The following is a 20,919-nucleotide window of genomic DNA, read 5'->3' as shown; positions in this document are numbered from 1 at the left end:
TTACAACATTGTTTTCCATCATACCAGCAGCACTTCAAACAATGAAATCTACATCTATTCTATATCTCATAAGCACAGAACAAATGGAAATGTTTACATTTTGACCACATCAGCAGTACAGCATTCTCTGTATTAAACTGTAAAGCATTGTACAAATGTAAGGCATTTTTATTAGAAAGAACTTTTTATCTGAACTATTAGCAATACAGAATAATCTTCAATACTGTTCAGTTTCATTCTGTGACATTATTAACTGCTTCCTAGTGAATTACTAAAATGGTAACATTTCTACTTAACTTCATTGTATTTTAAAGAGGGTATGTCCTTTGAAAAGTTATCTATTATGTGTGAGGAAATACAATACTGTAATTTAATGATTTTTCACTGTTTACTATAGCTATGTTGTGGATTGCAGAAAGAGAAGTTATGAAACATGAAACTGATCTGAAAGCGGGCAAGCGGGCAAAGGGAAGGTGAAAAGCTTTGCAAACCTTCCAAACTTGTCCTTGCTGGGGAAGCATTGTAATAAAAAGAGAGAAAATTACTTGTAAACAATGACTGTCAAACTCTGACATACGTTTCAGTAGAGAACTTATGCACTGCAGACTATGAATAACAAAACAAGATGGAAACTATATGGTGCTACAATTTTAAAGGTATTCTAAGCAGCAAGTTTTAGTACACAATAAGTTTATAGAGTTTATATTATTCATATATATTTAAATACTACTGTGAGGTGTACAACCATGTCAGTTTCTTGGTGCTCTTTCTAAATAACTTAAAAATAATACTAGAAGGAAAAATAAAGACTACATGCAAGTATAAAAACAGGAGCAAAACCATCAGTGAAATTTTACATACCTTAAAAAACGGTAGCCAAGAATAAAAATAAGTCGTTATTGGATGACTTCTGCACTTTAGCTCAAATTCCAACTGTTTTTCAAATATCAACTAACTCCTTACCAAGCCCAAGTATAAAAATCAATGCAAAAATTCCTATATTTTCCAAAAGGAAATAGGAATGGAGTAAGAATTATCTTAATTCTCAAACATAATTAGATAAAACAAAACTATAAGAAATTTAGAACTTCATAATCTTTAACCAGACTGACACAAAGCTATTGTATAAATTTCATTTCAATATCATAAATACTAATATATCTGACTTTTCCTCAGAGTCAGCTTTTTAAACTAGCTTAAAATACTATTTCTCATAAATTAATCTTCCAATTAACCCACATCCCCCAAAATATTATATATAGGAATAACTGAGAGCCACATAACTAAGAATTTGTACCAATGGAAATAGCTACATATTAGCAATTCCTTGTATCAATGATAAAATGAAAACCAAGTTTCAAGAACATGCCTGAGGTAGTACAGAATACTAAAGTGATTCCAAATTCTTTTTAAATATTATGTATCATCTTTCATACTCTAATTATTTTAAAATTCAGTTATTCGTTCTAACAATATAAGTGAAATAACTAATAAAATATAATAGACTACCATACCCATTCCCAGAGATCACGAATTTTATTGTGTAAGAATTTAATCAAGTAACTAATAAGATATATCTGTATATAAACAGCTCTTCCTTACTGCCCAGAAAATAAAAAGAATGGAATTTCATTTCAGTGGAAAAATAAGTGGTTATATGGTCTTTCCTTGGAATTAATTTAACCTTTTCCCACACTCCTCACTGAGCCATATTTAAACAAACTACGCTGGGAGACAGTATGCCATAAAGATGAAGAACACAGACCCCGGAAGAGAAGACTAAATTTCAGTCTTCACCACTTACTATCCATGGGACGATCCATACTTGAATATATTATGACACATCTCCTAATCTCAATTTCTTCATGTGTAAATGGGGAAATCAGTATTTACCTAATAGCTACAATTATAATTACCTAAGTACAAGTCTTATGTGAATAGTAACCACTGAATAGTCTTTATCATAGTAAACAGAATTAGAAATAATGACTAAGATTCTTTCCTCCAATCATTTATTCTTTATATACCCCAAGTCTAAACATAACCAAATTTGCTTTACTTATAGAAAACGAGTAGCCTAGTAGTTAAGAACATGAGTTATAAGATAGGCTGTCCATGTTCAAATCCTGGCTCCTAGCTATAACCATAAACGAGTAATTTTCTGTGCCTCAGTTTCTTCATCTGTTAAATAAATCATAATTGCAATCTACCCTAAAAAGTTTTTGCCCATTAGATTAGTATCTGTGGGTGCTTATGGGTGTGTGTGTGCATATGAGCAGAATTTTTAAGGGTATCTGGCATACTACATTCACTCAAAAAATGCCAATAAAAAAACAAGATTCACAGACACTATACAAGAGTACTAGGCACCATTTTATTTTTTTCTGAAATCAACCTACTCGAGATACCAATAGAGACATTTGCAAATACTCAGGCAAAAAAAAAAAAGTGCAAGAAAAAAAACAAAACTTGACTAAAAGCTAGTATTTAGGTAACTACATCTTGGCAAAAAGCCATTCTTAATAATTAACTGAAGAATAATGTCCTACCATACTGAAAGAATGCAAATATCCCAATACAAATATCCCAACTAACCAGATGTCTCAGTTTATAGAGATTAAATCTTCTTCACTCTAAGATTTTCATTTTAATGACACCAACACAAAGAAATCATAAGATAATAACCTGTATTTTAAAAACACGGCCTGCAGTTGGTACACCTAAAACTCTTACCTCTTCCTCCTACAGTAACATTACACAAAACTCATCTTTCACTTTTAAAAGTATTACCCTTTGAAATAACATATTTAATAAAATGATAGGGGATTCCTTGGCAATCCAGTGGTTATAACTCTGAGCTTTTACTGCCGAAGACCCAGGTTCAATCCCTGGTTGGGGAACTAGGATCCCACAAGCCACAAGTTGCAGCCAAAAAAGAAAAAAGAAAGGAAAAAAAAAAAAATTGAATATACTACTATACTTAGTTATCAGTATATTTTAAACTAATATATTCCAGAAAGGCTTGCCACAAAGACTGAATCAAAAGGTTTGATATATTCAATTAAACTAGAGTACATCTAACCTGTCCATCACCCCACCCTCCAAAAAAACCAAAAGGGGAGTAAAGGACAAAATTTTGTCTAAACCCCTGAATCTCATAGCTCTACAAAAGGAGGAAAAAAAAAAAAAAAGCTTTTGCATAATTGGTTAAGGGGTTGCCCAAATGGCTCAGTGGTAAAGAATCCGCCTCCCAATGCAGGAGACTCAGGTTTAGTCTTTGGGTTGGGAAAATCCCCCAAAGGAGGAAATAGGAACCCACCCCAGTATTCTTGCCTGGGAAATCACATGGAACAGAGGAGCCTGGAGAGCTACAGTCCATGGGGTCACAAAAGAGTCAGACACACTTAGCAACTAAAACAACAACAATAACTGGCTAAAAGGGGTATTTCATCAAGAAGCAAACAGGAAACTAAACTATATCTGTAATTTTAGAATTGTTGTAAAAAGCACCACTCTAAATCCTTATTTTATCTTTACTCAGCATGATTTCATAATGCATAAATGCATAATGCATAAATATCAGAATTTAAAATTCCAGAAGATCTAAAGCAAATTTAAATATTTATACACTTAAATTTCCAGTTTTCAGAACTGAAACTTTATTTCCCATGAATATTCTAATTATCTTTAAATTTAACAAAGCTAAGACTAATCTGGCAGATAAAATTATACTAGTGTTAAAGGACGTACTTAAATGTAATAATCAATAACTATCTCTAAGTGGATCACAGCCCATACAGCCTTAGGCAAGTTGCTTCCCTGAGCCTTAGTACTTTAACCCATAAATTAAGGATACTATTATTACCTACTTAATAAGGTAGGTTGTTCAGATTTTTAAAAGACAAAATACACAAAAAGTGCTTATTCCAGGTGCCTGATACACAAATTCTTATAAGTTTTAATTATCTTCTATTTTTTTTAAATAGAACTTTTCACAACAGATGGATATCTATAATGAGTTCCTAATTATCAAAAAAGATCATGCATTTAACCAAATTTAGTGTTGTCAATTTAGTATTTCTTAGTTCATTTTTTTCACAAAACACAAATATAATGTTATTATCCAAAATAAACAACAAAGACGTTTCAGAAAACCACATATTATTTTATTCAGGCCACAAAATAAACATCTTTGATTAAAAACCTCAAAATCAGACTTAATATAGTTTTAAAGTATGACTTTTCAACAAATTTTCCTGCCAAATCTACCACTGAAATCCCTTCCAAGGTCTTTCCTTGGGTTGTCACAATACAGATTATGTACCACAGCTTAACTTTGCATGGTTAATGCTACATATTTTTCCAAGAACTTCCTTACCACGATGTTTAAAAATAAAAATTAAAAGTATAGAAACAGTCCTCTATGCATAAGAGATTAAGCAACAATCAAGAGAAGACAAAACAGTAAGGATTATAAGAGTCAAGAGTAAAAGGAACATTTACTAGGCACCTGTTGCATGTAAAACATCTTGGTTTAGAAATTATCTCAATCTTCACTCAACAGAGAGAAAAGGAGCATCAGAAATTAAGTGACTTGCTCAGGGCTTTATGATTACTAACTTTGAGTACTCAAGTATTTCAAAACACTAAAAACAAAACAAACAAAAAAACACTAAAAACATTTACTGAAAAATATATACACCAAAAAAATTAAGTAAAAATTGTTCCATTTCCTCAGCTGCTCAAAATTTTTATTGAAGTAATCATTATTAAAGGAAAAAAAATCTGATTACTTCAATCAATTTTATTTTTTAATTTCCACTCTACCTTAAAATACATTCCTTTGCCAAAATATTATAGAACAAAATAATTTATTTTAATACAGTAACTTAATTGGAAAAAAACATGAACAAAGTCCCAGGGATCAGAATGAGAAGGCTATTTGTGAGAGTATAGGAAAGAAATCAGCCTCACCTGAATCGTATTAGGAAAGGGAAAAATACAAAATGTGATCAAGATGAAAGATGAATTTAACTTTTACTCCACAAATAAGAAATAATAAACCTGTGTTAAAACAGGTTTTGCAAAATTGAAGGTACAAGGGGACTAAAATTCTCCCTTGAGTCTTCAACAAATTGATACTAACGCCTAGAGGAAAAATGGACATCACTTAAGACCATGGATTGTAAAAGCAACTTGCCTATAACTCTTTTATTTTCTAATTTTAAAAATAATGAATTTCAGTGTGCAACTTTCCAGTAAGTATTAAAAAAAATCTAAAAAAAAAAACAACCTATCAAGACCAAAACAAGCCTCAAATTCTAATAATACTGATTAAATTTTTCATTTTTTTTTTCATGCATATCACCCACATTTTGGCCAATCAATCTGCTTGCAACTTCCCCCTTGAGATTGGGTAGGTGAAAAAAAAAAGGGGGCAGGAAAAGAAAAAAAGTAACCCACTTCTATAGTTTGGATTAAAAAACTTGATAGGAAAGTAACGGAAATTACTGGAAATGCTTTAAAATTAATGTAATTTTATAAATCATCTCTTATAGAGTCAATAATAGCTGATTTAAAGGTATATAAATATTATGATTATTGTTTCCTAAGGACAAGTTCTCAGAAAGTAATAAATATTTTGACTCATTATATACTTCAAAATTCTTTATTAAAAATTTTAATAAATCAAAGTTTCTAATTACCATTCAATACTCAAAAAGATGTCTATGTTACTGTTTTCAAACATTTCTCAGCTTCTCATATACAGAAACATTTCAGTTTATATCCAACAAAGAGTAAAGGTTATATGTGGTTACACTGTTAATATTCTAAAAGAAGTTGGTCTTTAAAAGACTGCTGGGAAACATACTTCTGAAGAACAAATACTTATTTTATATTAGCAGTAAGTAGATATCAAACTATAATACCAGGCAGTAAAAAGGAATAACTAAGTAATGTTCCTAAAGATGGTATAGACCTGGATTTATTAGGAAAAAGTGAACACTTAGTAATTGCCCACTATGTTTCAAGCTCCAGAAATACCCAACATCTATTCACGTCTTACTCTTGTGCCAGGCACTATATTAGCACTTTGTGAATTAACCCATTTAATTCTCAACTTTATAATGCTAATTAAAGAGTATTCCACACGTGGGAAAACAGGAATATCTAAGATTGCAAGAATTAGAGTCAGTAAGACTAACATGGCTTAGAAAACCAAAAAATGTAACTTCAAGTGTACGAGAAGCTGAGAGCAAATAAGCACCCTGTAGATGGTTTTGCTAGTACAGAGTCTATGTGCAGCCGAGCATTCCAGGAATTTAGTTATCCCTCAAAATCAAAATTAAATCATTGCAATTATCAGAAAAAGAAATCAGAAGTATTAAAAAGTTAATTTTACTTATTTCAGTGGTTTTTCAGAACAACTTCAGGGGCTTTTGCTTATTCAGTAGATTTGGGTCATGATCCAGATGTACTTTTAAAAACCTTTTAAAATGATTATGTTATGTATTTCTGACCAAGAACCAAGGGGCTCCTCAATTTATAAATAAAGGAACTCTAACTCAGAAAGATTAAACAACTTGTCCGAAGTTAAAAAAAAAAAAAAAAGTACCAAGGTTTTATCCAGAATCTAGCCCTCTCAACCCACAGAATGCTACAAGTATGGGGGAAAAAAAACCAGAAGTTTAGAGTCTATATGCCAGCAAAAAGGATTAATACAGGATTTTAAAACTTTATATATTTTATATCTTTATATATTCTACTGAACAAAAGTTTGGAATCTTGAATGACAGACTATTCCTTGTCATTGCCTAGCTGAAGTTTCTATTCATACTTCAAAACCAAGCACTAAAGTCACCATCTCTTCTTCCCATCTCCCCCAGTCAGGAATCTTTAACTCCGTTCTCAAGACACCCACAACAACACTTAATCACTGCATTTTAGTTAATTATCTACACATCTGTCTCACCCACTACAATATGAATTTCTTGGCACTGGAGACTGTATCGTAATTTGTTTTCCCAGTGTCCAGGAAGCCTTTCAACAAATGAATGAATGAAAACTCCCAATATTTGCTACTAACTGAAAGAATAGCTCATCATATGACTTCCAAAGTTTTATTAAAGATATAATTTTATTACTGTCAAGTATCTAAAATAATCAAGTATGCAATAAGAAGATATTTTCCAATACTTAAAACAAGATATTCCTTCAAAAACTTTAACCCGTTATATATTTCAAAATTATTAAAAATTTTAATGATTCAAATAAAAGTTACTGTCATTCAGTTCTCAAGATGTATATGCCATTTTCTGCTGTTCAATTCTCCTTATAAACTTGCAATTTAAGAGACTGTTAAGTTTAACTTATTGAAGTAAAACATTTCAGTACAATAGTATTTAAAGACATGATTTAGAAGATTCTCTGTCATATTAAGTGAGTCAAAATTAATAATTACAATACTGCAAATTCCTAATAGGATCAAAATTAAGAAGATCTTACTACATTTACTAAAATGACAACATTAAAACCCGTCAACAAAAAAACACATCTTGGGAACAGAAAAGAATAGTACTAATTTTGTAAAGTTCAAGACAGAAAGAAACACACTTATTGGTTGTACTTCCTTAATGGCATTTCTTTTATTTCATGCAGGTTTTTCAATGGAAAAAAAAAGTTGCCATCTGACTTTAAAAATCCAAATGTAGAATGTATATTTGAAATCTCAAGAGACAAAGCCTCTTCAGTGAAGAGAGGCCTGTACACATCCTTACAATGAAGGAGGGTAAGCGCTGTCTCACTGTCTGAGCTCATACCTTCTTCCTGTCTTATACGTGCTCTTCCCTCAAGCAAGGGTTTCTCTTAGTTTTCAGTTTTCTTAGTGTTATTCCTATGGTTAGTCTTCTCAGTTTGTGCTTTTAATATGTCATGGGCTAATTTTAGAAATAATCACAAAGAAAAAAATCCATATAATATAAAAAGTAAATATAAAATATTTACAAGTTCCCCAAAATGTCAATAAATTGAATTTTAAATTTCCTAATTCTAAACTATTTCTCATTTCAATATACTACAAAGCTAAATAGAAGTCTTTAACAATTACTGGTGGACTGTTAATTATAACCTCAATGACTTTTCATAACAAACCCATACAAAGTTCATATAAAAGTAGTCTACAGTAAATAAGAAAATTATTTCTATAATTGCCTATTTCTTTTAGGTTAAGATTATTGTGTGTTCAAAATTATATGTGCCAGAAAAATATCACTAATGATTATAATCTAATGACAAAAATAAATTAAGAGCCCAGATTTAGCAGTTAAGAAAGAAAGGAGTCAATCCAAACTTTCATTTTTCAGAGTAAGACTTGGACAAGTTAACCAAATTCAACCGCTTTATCTAGAGAATAAATCACAGATCTAGAGAATAAATCACAGATCTGTAGACAACTAAAAGAAAAAAAATTTTTAATTTAGGATATAATAGAGATTCAATAAATAGCCAGCATTACTTTTACTTTTATTACATGTTCTTTTTGCTAAAGAAAGACATAAAAGGGAAGCCTGGCATGCTGCAGTTCATGGAGTTGCAGTCAGACATGACTTAGCAACTGAACAACAACAAAGAGAGAAAACTATTTTTAACATATAAATGTACACCTACTGAACATGATCTGAAATTATTGTTGGAATTTACTTAACACTAACACTGCAAGTAAATTATCAAACAAGAATACAAATTAAATTTTCAATCACCCTTGCCAGTAAAGACAAAAATTTTCAATACCAATACTTTCTCATCTGAGCCTCCTCATTTTCCACATATTGCATGTAGCTAACTAAATATGTCCATCCTTTTAATTTTCTTAAAATATAAATATACAAGCAACAGATTAAGAATCCTAATTTCATTTATATGTAAACTGTACCATGCTGCTTCTTCATTTTTGGAAATAATCTATTTTAGTCATAATATAATAAAATATACATGTACATATGTTAGCATTTGTACAAAAAATTGTTAAGTATACCCTTGTGGCTCAGACGGTAAAGCGTCTGCCTACAATGTGGGAGACCCGGGTTCAATCCCTGGGTCGGGAAGATCTCCTGGAGAAGGAAATGGCAACCCACTCCAGTATTCTTGCCTGGAAAATTCCATGGACAGAGAAGCCTGGTAGTCTAGAGTCCATGGGGTGGCAAAGAGTCGAACACAACTGAGCAACTTCACTTCACTTCACATACACAGCTTATTTTTTAAAAGTGGGAGATGAACAGGCAGAGAATTTCTGAAGTCATATGAGTTTTTGACAATAACAAGTATTCCTTCTGTAATCATTTAAAAAATTTATTATTTAAGTTATTTAACAAATCCACAAAGGAAACAAAAGGTGGACAATTTACCACTGCCACTTAAAAATAATAAAAATAAGCCTCTTTCCTAAGTATTTTTCAGTGATCTTTATCTCCTCAGCCTACCAACCAGTATAACAAGAAACAGAACTATTAAATCCTCATTTTTACAAGCAGCTTCCTTGAAAAGTAAGGAAGTAGGATTTGTTTACATAAATATATACATGTTTTATATATATATATATATATATATATAGAACTTAAATACAGATGATGGAGAGACAATGCTTTCTTAACATGTTTAAAGGTTTTGATACTAAAAATCTCCCTGAGGAAAAAATCTTATAGGTACTAACAGTACTTCTACAACTTGCCAGAATCCAATCTTTGAACATGCTTTCTTCTCCTGATTAACCCACACAGAAAATAAGGCCCTTAAATGAAGAGAAATGTAACACTGAAAGGGAAGACTAAAGCTGATTTCCCTTTCTTTACCCTGATTGCATACTTCACATACATTTTTTTTTACCTCCATTAGATAAGCAGATATCAGGTAAAGACTTTCAATTTTACACTGCTACTAACTTCTTTACTCATAAAATAAATTTATCCAAAATCACGGGCAAAAGCCTGTAATAAAAATACTCCATTAAAAAGAAGTTTGCAATAGCTGGATAGGTATTTTCACCTTTCTGTCCTTTAGAATTGAGGCAGAAATTTAACAAGATGAAAAATATGAAAAGTATTAACTGAGACCTTTTTGGTATAGAATTATCAAGTTCATGTTGGTGATGGCGTAGGAAAAAATAGAAAAAAGTAAGAAGGAATAAACATACACACACACACAAAATTAAGCTCAGCTAAAAAATGTTTCCTTTTTGGAATTTTGGTCTATGTGTTTGCTAAACAGCAGTAAAATTTCAGAAAAAAACAAATGTTGCTCCCAAAAGTTACTGAGAGTCCTAAACAAATACCATCTTACATTCATAGAAGTTTTAAACTATTTTCACATTGTTATAATTTTTTATCTTCACAATCTTGTGCAGTAGACAGATCATGTATTACCATCCCTGTATTAAGAAAAACTAAACTGAGCTCAGTTAAACTGTTTAAAATGGGTCTTAACTTCTACTTTGTAAAGATAACATAATCAGAGTTGGAACAGACTTGAGTGCTCCTTTCAGTTAATTTTCCCCCATCTCACAGATGAAAAACAATGAAGCTCAAGGAAGTCAAGACACCCACCCAATATTATAAAACTCTTAGTGACATACTGAAGACTGGAAGGCAGGTCTCCTAACTTCTGGCTTGATACTCTTTACTTCACCACACTGCCCTGCCATATCACAATGAGTGATATACAAGTAGCCTGAAATGTTAAAAGTCACTATATAAGTGGGTAGTAGTATTAGCTCCAAAAAAGGGAAGACATTTTTAATTTTTAAAAAATTATGACATTATGAAATAAACAAATTTAAATGTAAAACTACCTACCACCTTTACCTTTTTCCCCTAAAATCCTCCTTCACATCTTCTTAAATCTCTGATTTGATTACAAATTCTTAAAATTTTCATAACCTGTACATATTTGTTCGTTGTTGTTTAATCACTCAGTGGTGTCCGACTCCTTTGAGACCCCATGGACTATAATCACAAGGCCCCTTTGTTGGTGGGATTTCCCAGCCAAGAATACTGGAGTGGGTTGCTATTTCCTTCTCCAGCCTGTACATATTAAGATATCAAAAATTACTCAATTGATAAAATTTTATTTCAAAAAGCAAAATATTTTTCAGGGGCCATGCTACATTCCCCTAAGTATTAAAGCCTCTTATTCTTGGTTATAGTAACTCAAAGTTATTTTATTGATACCTAAGTCACTGAAATATTTTTCACTCTATATGCTCACTAAAATATTGCCATTGCAGACTTTTAGTTGAAACAGTAATCAGATCTGATAGACAATCTAATGCAAACACGAATTAATGAAAATGTGGTAAATGACTGGCAGACATGTATTATGCGGTAGAAGGGTTTTTTTTTTTTTTTTTTTTTGAGGACTATAAGAGATTGAGATTGAAAAGATTACGTGGGTTTATACTGCCATAAAAATGTAGACAGCACGAACCTTATAAACACATGGTAAACAGATCTTATTCACTTTTGGGGGCAAGATTTTTGAACAAATGTTTCAATCCCAGTCAGCCAGGAAGATACGCCAGCCTTTATACACAGCTCTATACAGGCTGAAAGACTCAAAATCCATCTGATGTATTTGTATATAAAATCACATGAGGAGGGCAGATCAAAAGCTATTATTATTAAAATTAGAGCAAGATTACACACACACACACTCATATATATGTTGCATATACATACATACATAATATGCATAATGTATTCATCCTTTTCAACAAGTCCTAACTGAAAGCTTCATGGACCACATAAGACCTCAAGTGGTAGTAATTAAAAAATGAGTAACACAGTCCCCACTGAGCGGGAACTCACAATCACTCAGACAAGGTAGAAGTATTTCTCAAGAAATTATAAATGTGTTAAGTGCTGAAATATAACATTTCAATAATTCAAAATATTAGACACTTGGATATAATGATCAACTCACTTTAAATTGTACTAGTTCAATAATGCAAGAGCCTAAAGTTTCTCAAAAGAGGAAGTGAAAAAAAAGGCTTTTGAGAAAAGGCAGTGAACTGAAGCATTTGAACGCTTAGAATTTAGTCTAATCTTAGATGATTTATGAAGATGAAATTTGTAAAATCCGACTATTTTCATGCCATAAAAATGTGTAACGAATGCTTTAAAAAGAGGAATTTTGCCTAAATACCCGAATCACTTTTGATGTTACTCTCACTTCCTCTTTTGGAAACCATCATAACCATTTCCTTTAACCACAATACCACACGTCTAGTAACTTTTAGCGACGTTTGTCTTGCTTGTTTCTTTGCACAAAGATCGTATAGGAACGAATTTCCAAGTTAAAGAGCATCTCACAAAAAAGTTCAGGTCAATGAACCTGTAAGTAATACTATCTAAAATTATTACAAACTTACATAAACTTATAACCAAGTCTCTTCTCGGTAAATGCAGAGGGTTTCACTGGAATGACCCTGAGCTCCTGTCACACAAAATATTAAGTGTGAAGAGGCATTTTACTCTCCAGAGTGCACTAGGTTTAAAGTCAACCAATCCTCATATTCAGGGATGCCAATGGAACACAGCCATTGCTGCACAAAATTTATCCCTATTAAACCAGGACAGACTTCTCCTCTAGAATTTCAGTGTCTTACATCAAATTGCTGAAATAGGTCAGTTTTATATTGAACTCCATCATACGAATTTTTAAGTATTTTTTTCTTCAGGGGCCCTAATTTACAAGGGCTACAACTCTACTGCTACGATTAAACTAAAAGGAAATATTCAGAATGCATTAAAAAGCCAAAAAAAATAATTATTAAGATATAACATCAAATACACACTGGAAACTGTCAGGATCTAACTTGCATCAAAAAATCTTAAGTTTTCTCTTTATCAAATTACTAAAAACTTACTAACTTTGCCTTAAAAGGAATAGAATTCTGGTCTTTATTTTCTAAAGTAAATTAATGTAATATTTGCTCTTTTAACCTATTTTTCTTAACTCCAACTCAGCCTTCCATTCCTTAATCTTGCGAAAGCCATGTAAAGACGTTCAATGGGCCTATTAGCTAGAGCTACTCAAATGATCAGACTACACCATAAAATCAGCATAACAGCAACACAATCACAGCTTTTATTTTGTATAGACACCAAACGTAAAGAAATTTAAGAAACGATGTTTCGGTATTATCGACATGGTTGGAAAAACTAAGATGAGGAGGAGTAAAGAGAAAAGAGAGAAGAAGGCTGTTATTCCTGTCCTAGTGACTCACAACCCAAAAGTATTTCAGGAGAAAACTGGTTTCACCCTCACTACCACCTCCTTTCCACCTTCAAAATGAAATACTTCTAAATCGTCAACACACTCTTAAATGGCTTTTATTTGGCAATCCAGAATAAAATGGCCAAGTGGAGGAGATGCAGGGCTCATCCAAATGAGCCATTCCCTTCTCACATTCCCACTTACATCCAAAAGAACTGAGGGGAAAAAAAAAAAAAAAAAACTGCTACCATCTCCGCCAGATTTCTACCATTCGATCTCAGTTATGGAACACCCAAGTTTTCCTATCCCCCTCCTAGGATCTCATCCATCCTCCTCCCTTTCGTGCAGACCCAGTTCCGGGGGCCCGGGGGCCAGGGCGCCGAGGAGGGGGCGGCAGCGGCGCCGGCGCCCCTCACCCCGCGCCGGGCCGGCCAGTTCCCAGTGCTGGGAGCGGGCAAATGGCTGCTCTCCGCCCCTGGCCGGCCCGCGAGCCGGCGGGAGAGACGCCAAGGCTCCGCATTAGGCCGCGGCGCATCCCGGCAACCCCGGTGGGGCCTGCGGCCGCGAGGCCGTGCTTTCTGCCCCGGGCGCCGCCCGCCGCCCCCATTGCCCAGGCCTCCCCTGCCCTCCATCCCGCCTCCGCCTGCCCGCCGGCCCCGCCGAGGCCTCGCCGGCCCGTGCGCACCTTCTTGATGTTGTAGAGGCGGGTGAGCATGCCGACGCCCCGGTCGTTGAGGATGGTGAGCTTCTCCGCCAGCTTCTGCTGACTAGGCTGCAGCACGGAGCGCGACATGGTGGCGGCGGTGGTGGTGGTGGTGGTGGCGACGGCGGCGGTGGCGGTGGTGGGGCCGGCGCCGCCGGCCTCGCGCCCAGTCACCGGCCCACGGCCTCCGCAGCTACCTCGGTCGGGTCTCCTCCCCTCCCGCCCGTGACCTCCGCCTCAGGGGAGCGCGCCCATGGCCCTCGCGCCCCAATCCCGTGCGGGAGGACAGAGCGAGCCGCGGCGGACGCCTCGTCGTCCCTTTCCCCGCAGCAGCCCGTGCCCCGGCAGCGTCCTGCCTTCGGTCCGCCGCCCTTCCGTCCCCACCCCCGGCGCTCTCCGCCCCAGCCCCCACCACCGAGCCGCCTTCCCCGGCTCCTCCACTAGGTGTGGCGGAGGCGGCGGCGTCTCAGGCGGCTGAGAACGAGGCCGCTTCCCCGCAGCCCCGGACGAGCGGTCGGTCACCTGATCTGCCGCGCCGGCGCCCTCGCGAGGCCGGACGGGGAACTGCGCCTAGTTGGGGCGGGTGGGGGCCTCGGCCCGCCTCGGCCCGCCTCGCGCGGCCTCGCTGCAGCCGCCGCTCGGGACGCGGCTCCGGCTCCACACGCGACCCAACCCGGCCTGGCCCGCCCACTGTGCGGGAAGCCTAAGCCCGACCTGATGAGGTTACGTTTTTTTGTCCGCCACACACCCCTCGGCTTTCAAGTTTCCAAAAGTTGCCTTTCCACCGCCTCCCTAAAGAAATCAGCAGAAGCCCGCGGGGAGGGGGCGGGGGCAGGGCGGGTTTTTTTTTCTGGCGAGTTTCGCCCGAGAGTGGGCTGGTGGCTTCATGCGCTTTTCCCTCCCACTGCTTGACAGACGCTCCGGCTGAACACAGCAGATGTGCTCTGCGAGGCGGCCTTCGCCTCTCCCTTCCTCCCCTTTCCAGCCTATCTCCCCCGCTTCAAGGCAGTTCAGGGGAGAGAGGGTCGGAAGCGAGGGCGACTCAAGTTCCTCAGATAATCAGAATCTGACATTTGTCGACGGGATTACCCCTCCGGAGAAGACGTCAATAGAAGAGGCCCTGGCCTGAGGGAGGCAGAAATAAATGTTTCTTCAAGTTCATGAAGGAACTTTCCAATTTTTTTTCTGGCCTCCACCCCAAATCCCACCCCTTCTTGGCAACATTCTGCTTTTCCATATTTTTTTTCCCCTTTTTTTCCTGATCAAACACCTCCCAGTCACACCCGAAGGCTGCCCCCTCTGATTCCAAAAGTGAGCAAAACCAAGGACTTATGTCATTGACTTGGGTGAGGAACTCCAGCAAAGAGGAGTCAAGCTGTTTTGATGGATTTTTTCGCCTTAATTTCGTTTGATGTATTAATTTTTAAGTAAGTGACAAAATATTCTGCCACCTTCAATAAACGACATTACAAAAGTAAGTGTCATTGGATTGATCAAAACACTTTATGGAAAGGAAATTGTGAGGAATATATTCTGAAACTTTTAAAAAATCTAGTGTATGTAGAGTTCCTTCAGAAATTTTCGTTTTAATATTACAAGATCAAGGCAGTAGACTGAACTTGATTTAAGGAGCTTCGAAAAGAGTCCTACATTCAGCGAAAAATCCTACCTGCCATTATGCTTGGAATCCTATACACAAAATTAACTTGAATGAAGGTTTTTTAATACAAACACCTCAGAGAGATCACCTATTGAGCTAGTATTAGTTATTAGCATATTGGGGGGATTTAATTTATCTGGTTGCATTCCAACTTCATAGTTTAAATATTAATTTAGAGAAGGTAAGAGTCTGGAACCTGAGATAGTGAGGGCGGACCTGGGAAGGAGAGGGTGTAGGGAGTGGGGTGGGGAGTAAAGATGTGCTTTTTTCAGGGACCAAAGGCAAATTTAACCAGACAGAATTAGAGTCCTACATAGAAAGGTTATATCATTTTCTAGTTTTTCAAACGGAGAAGGCGATGGCACCCCACTCCAGTACTCTTGCCTGGAAAATCCCATGGACGGAGGAGCCTGGTGGGCTGCAGTCCATGGGGTCGCTAAGAGTCGGACACGACTGAGCGACTTCACTTTCACTTTTCACTTTCATGCATTGGAGAAGGAAATGGCAACCCACTCCAGTGTTCTTGCCTGGAGAATCCCAGGGATGGCAGAGCCTGGTGGGCTGCCGTCTGTGGGGTCGCACAGAGTCAGACACGACTGAAGTGACGCAGCAGCAGCAGTTTTTCAAAAGTGCTGTCTAGAGAGAACAATAAAATGGTGCCACATTAAAATCTGAACACAGCTGTCATTTAGAAAAGCCACTATCATGATTCCATATGAACTTGAACACTTGAAGCTGCTTATAACTCAGAAGCACCGGATAGAGGGAGAGCTCTGTAGATTCTAGTCTCATTGTTGAATTTTTATTATAACTAACTTTTAGACATACTGGTCCTAGATTGAATAGAATATTTATATTAGGTGTAAGTGAAGTATTCATAATTCTTGCATTTCTCTACATTTTGCATCAAAAAGGATTTTGTTACTGAGCCAACCCTTTTGAAGTTTACCCATATGTGTAGTGTGAGTGGGCTTCCCCGGTGGCTCAGCAGTGAAGAATCTGCCTCCAATGCAAGAAACCTGGGTTTGATGCCTGAGTGAGGAATATCCCCTGGAGCAGGACCCCACAACTCACTCCAGTATTCTTGCCTGGAGAAACCCATGGACAGAGGAGCCTGGCTGGCTACAGTCCATAGGATCACAAAGAGTCAAACACCACAGAAGCGACTGAGCTCACGCATAATATAAAGTTTATTGGAAGTGCTAAGGTAATAATCATGTATTTTCCTATGCATATATGATTCTATGGCAAGTATAATTAGTATATGTCCTTTTATATTTCCTCTCAGTATTTCAGTCTTTGAAAATATGTCATACCATGTGAATCAGCCTATAAAGTTATTATAAAAATTGCCCATCTTGTAGATTTTTTTCTTCCTACTGTTTTCTAGAAAAGCAGAAACTTTTAAAAATGATTAGGAAACTTAGAAAAGATTAGATAAATTTTAAAAAGCTTGATTGACAATTTTATTTCTCTCATCATATAAAGCATAGTTTTCACAATTCCTTTGGTCCTAAAGATTTTCAAATTGTTTCACTTCAGTTAAGAGATTTCTGCTGTTTGTCCCTAGAACATAAGGCTTCAGAGAGATTTAGAAAGTAGATGATAGCTTTTTATTTGCAGTAATCATAGAAATTTAGCTAGCATAGACCAATAGGCCTTAAAAAGTGTGAATTTTACTGTATGTAAAGTATATCAATAAATCTGACTAGAAGTTACAAAACTGTGTTTTGAAAAATTATTTTTTCTTGAGAGAAGTATAAAAGTACCCACTGTAAGGAAAGTAAACATTTGAAAACCCAAACTGGAAAACATATAAATTGGAAGAAGAATAAGTTTGGCTTTATAGAAGAATTCATAATAGAATTATATTTTGTGACCCACAAATATATTTTACAATGATTCAGTTATAAAATCCTACTTATAAAATTTCAGAAACAAATCATGGATATGACATATAGCTTTTTATATATGTGTTATAAAATATTTGATCATTCATAGTAACAATTCTGGATGGATTTAAATGTAAATGTTTGAACAATAAACACTTAAAATGTACAAAATAATGTTATTCTGAGAGGAGATATGAAGCTGTGTAAGGTATAGATTTTAATCTCCCTGGCTCACATTCTGGGCTTCCCTGGTAGCTCATCTGGTAAAGAATCCACGTGCAATGTGGGAGACCTGGGTTTGGGTCCCTGATTTGGGAAGATCCCCTGAAGAAGGGAATGGCTATCCACTACAGTATTCTGGTCTGAAGAATTCTGTGAACTATAGTCCATGGGGTTGCAAAGAGTAGGACACAACTGAGTAACTTTCACTTTCACTTGGGCTTCCCTAGTGGCTCAGTTGATGAAGAATCTGCCTGCAGTGCAGCAGACCCAGTTCGATCCCCTGGTCAGGAAATTTCCTGGAGAAGGAAATGGTAACCCACTCCAGTATTCTTGCCTGGAGAATCCCATGGACAAAGGAGCAGGAAAGGCTGCAGCCCATGGAATCACAAAGTCGGACACAACTGTGCAACTAACTCACTTTTTTTTTCAGCTCACATACTGGGTAAGCATAGAACTGTACATACACGAGGAAGTCTGATATAAAGCAGCCTGAGCTACAGGACTACGAGAGAAGTCTAGAGAGAAGAGCCCCAAATTGAAGTTCCTAAGCGTGTGTGTATGTATTGTTCACATGACTTAGTTGCTCAGGCATGTCCAGCTCTTTGCCAGGCTCCTCGGTCCATGGAATTCTCTAGGCAGGAATACTGGAGTAGGTTGCCATTCCCATCTTTCAAGGGATCTTCCCAATGTAGAGATCGAGCCCAGGTTTCCTGCACTGCAGGCGGATTCTTCACTGTCTGAACCACCAGTGAAGCCCAAAGTTCCTAAGGATTATTCTAAAACTTAGGTTTGTTCAACTTTAATAAGTGCAAAATAATTTTAAGTGCAGGCAAATAATAGGAATGCCCATCACATACATGAAAGAACAAATAAAGTTGAAGGTAGAACAGAAAATATGTAGGCCTGTGATTGCTAAAGCAGGAGAAAAAAAAATTCAATGCGGAAGAAGTATAGAAAAAAATGGGAAAACTAAAGGTAACTTTTGAGAACTTGAGGATAATAAAGATAATTTGAAATAGTTGTTGACTTTATTAATTATCCTTCAATGTCTCCTTCTTCCTTAGAATAAAGTCTACATCTCTCAGTCTCCCTTGCAGGCTAGTTCTTGCCACTAGGACATAAGTTTCAAGAACCTTAAGAGACTGCTGTGTTCTCTTTTTGCCAGTCTTCCCCTCTTATTTCATTCTGTCACATGAAACAGGACACAGAGACCACTATCTCAATCCCTGAAGACAATGGCCACTCTGAGATGACAGAACATAGAAATGGAAGCTGTAAGTGGGCTTCTTAGAGCAGAACTATCATACCAACCCTCCCCGTTCGATTTCTGGATTTTGTGTGAAACAGAAAGTTTTATTTAAGCTTCTTTTAGCTGGGATTTTTTTTTAATTATTCACAACCAAACTTGATCCTAAATAATATTTCTTGTGGTCAACATTATAGTATCATTACTAAGAGTAAAATAAGGACTGCTGCTGCTGCTGCTAAGTCGCTTCGGTCGTGTCCGACAGTGTGCGACCCCATAGATGGCAGCCCACCAGGCTCCCCCTTCCCTGGGATTCTCCAGGCAAGAACACTGGACTGGGTTGCCATTTCCTTCTCCAATGCATGAAAGTGAAAAGTGAAAGTGAAGTCGCTCAGCCGTGTCCCGTGTCGGACTCTTACCAGGCTCCTCTGTCCATGGGAGTTTTCAGGCAAGAGTACTGGAGTTGGGTGCCATTGCCTTCTCCAAAATAAGGACTAGTAATCCAATTTAGTATTTATGTGTTTTTCACACTATGTGTCAGGTGCTACTATTTGAGTTACATTTTCTCATCTGCCTCTCTCAATTTAATGTGCTCAGTCGTATTTGACTCTTTGCAACCCCATGGACTGTAGCCCTCCAGACTCTTCTGTCCATGGGGATTCTCCAGGTGTTCTTTAAATATTTTCAGAGGATAATATTCCTTTTGAGATATTATCATCCTCATTTTACAGGTGAGGAAACTAAAATACAGATAGTTTTTTATTTTTAATTACAGAAGGTCATACCCATAGAAAGTGATAAAGCTGGTATTAGATTCTGTCAGTCTGACTCCAAAGTTCATGCATCTTCTTAACCACTGTGCTCTAACCGGCATAAATTTGTCATGCATCCGATGAATAGATTCTGTAGTTTCTGGAGAGTTCCTTAACTCTGCCCAAACCTTCCTAAACAGTCCGTTGGTTAAATTTTCTTCAATTAACTGCTAGACTCAGCTATATTTTTTCCACACCAATATATCAGTTTTTTATGTGTTTTTCTTTAGCTTTTGCCTCCTCCAGAAGCTAGAATGGTAATTTTTTTTCTTTTTCAGTTTGTCTTTTTTTTTTTCCTTCTTTTTTTTTCACTTTTTAAATTTTTTTGTTTCTTTTTATTTTTTTAATTTTTCTGGTAATTTTTTTCTGTGACACTTTTTCCTAATTCTGAAGTATATTTCAGTTTGCCTTTTTTTTTTTTTTTTAGTCACCCAGCCTTCTGTTGCTTCCCTATTTAGAGCAGAAAGAGGGACAGATTGACAAAGATCTTCTTTCAAGGTTCTTAGGGTAAAGATCTTCGATTAGGATATCTCCTGTCAAAATTAATGTTCCCCTAATTCTTAAAGACAAATGCAACATTTTTCCTCACATACAAACCAGGTAGCTATATATGACTAGAAATGTATGACCAAATTTCTCTGAGAAGCCTAGAAATAAAGCAGTAGACATAGAGTGTTTTTTTTTGCCGGTTCCCCATCCCTTCCTTTTGTGAAACCAACTGCTACCTTTGACCAAAGTGAAAGTGAAGTCTCTCAGTCATGTCCGACTCTTTGCGACCCCGTGGACTGTAGCCCACCAAGCTCCTCCGTCCATGGGATTCTCCAGGCAAGAGTACTGGAGTGGGTTGCCATTTCCTTCTCCAGGGGATCTTCCCAACCCAGGGATCGAACCCAGGTCTCCCACATTGCAGGCAGATGCTTTAACCTTTGAGCCACCAGGGAAGCCCCTACTTTGAACAAAACTGAGCGCAGAAAGTGAAAAATGGGTCAGGCTGTGGGGAAGATTAGGCATATGTAAACAAGAAACAAATGGAGTTTTGCAAGGAAATTTTACTTTTTTAAGCTGTTCTAAAGATTGCATATAGTTGGACCATACCGTAGACAGAAGAACCAACT

The 20,919-nt window shown here is 36.7% G+C and overlaps 1 protein-coding gene and 1 long non-coding RNA gene across 3 annotated transcripts in view; one reads left to right on the top strand and one right to left on the bottom strand.

Annotated features, from left to right (window-relative positions):
* The window catches only part of NCKAP1 (NCK associated protein 1), a 105,940-nt gene extending 91,436 nt beyond the window's left edge, over window positions 1–14,504 (bottom strand). The window contains exons 1-2 of one of the 2 annotated variants that reach the window (XM_061433518.1): window positions 13,955–14,416; window positions 492–509 (exon numbers count right to left, since the gene is read on the bottom strand). In XM_061433518.1, coding sequence (XP_061289502.1) covers window positions 492–509; window positions 13,955–14,062 — 126 coding nt within the window. In that variant the 5' untranslated portion in view covers window positions 14,063–14,416. Of the gene's footprint in view, window positions 1–491; window positions 510–13,954 lie in introns of both variants that reach the window. The other variant, XM_061433524.1, reaches the window with a different exon arrangement.
* A 73-nt stretch (window positions 14,505–14,577) lies between these two features.
* Window positions 14,578–15,446, top strand: LOC133257546 (uncharacterized). The gene is made up of 2 exons (XR_009739596.1): window positions 14,578–14,694; window positions 14,888–15,446. It is a non-coding gene; the product is annotated as an uncharacterized LOC133257546 (long non-coding RNA).
* The last annotated feature ends 5,473 nt before the right edge of the window (window positions 15,447–20,919 follow it).

This window comes from Bos javanicus, chromosome 2 (assembly GCF_032452875.1).
Source record: "Bos javanicus breed banteng chromosome 2, ARS-OSU_banteng_1.0, whole genome shotgun sequence".
NCBI classification, from domain to species: domain Eukaryota; kingdom Metazoa; phylum Chordata; class Mammalia; order Artiodactyla; family Bovidae; genus Bos; species Bos javanicus.
Note: the sequence above shows the minus strand (reverse complement) of the source record. Positions and strands in the feature narration are given on the sequence as shown.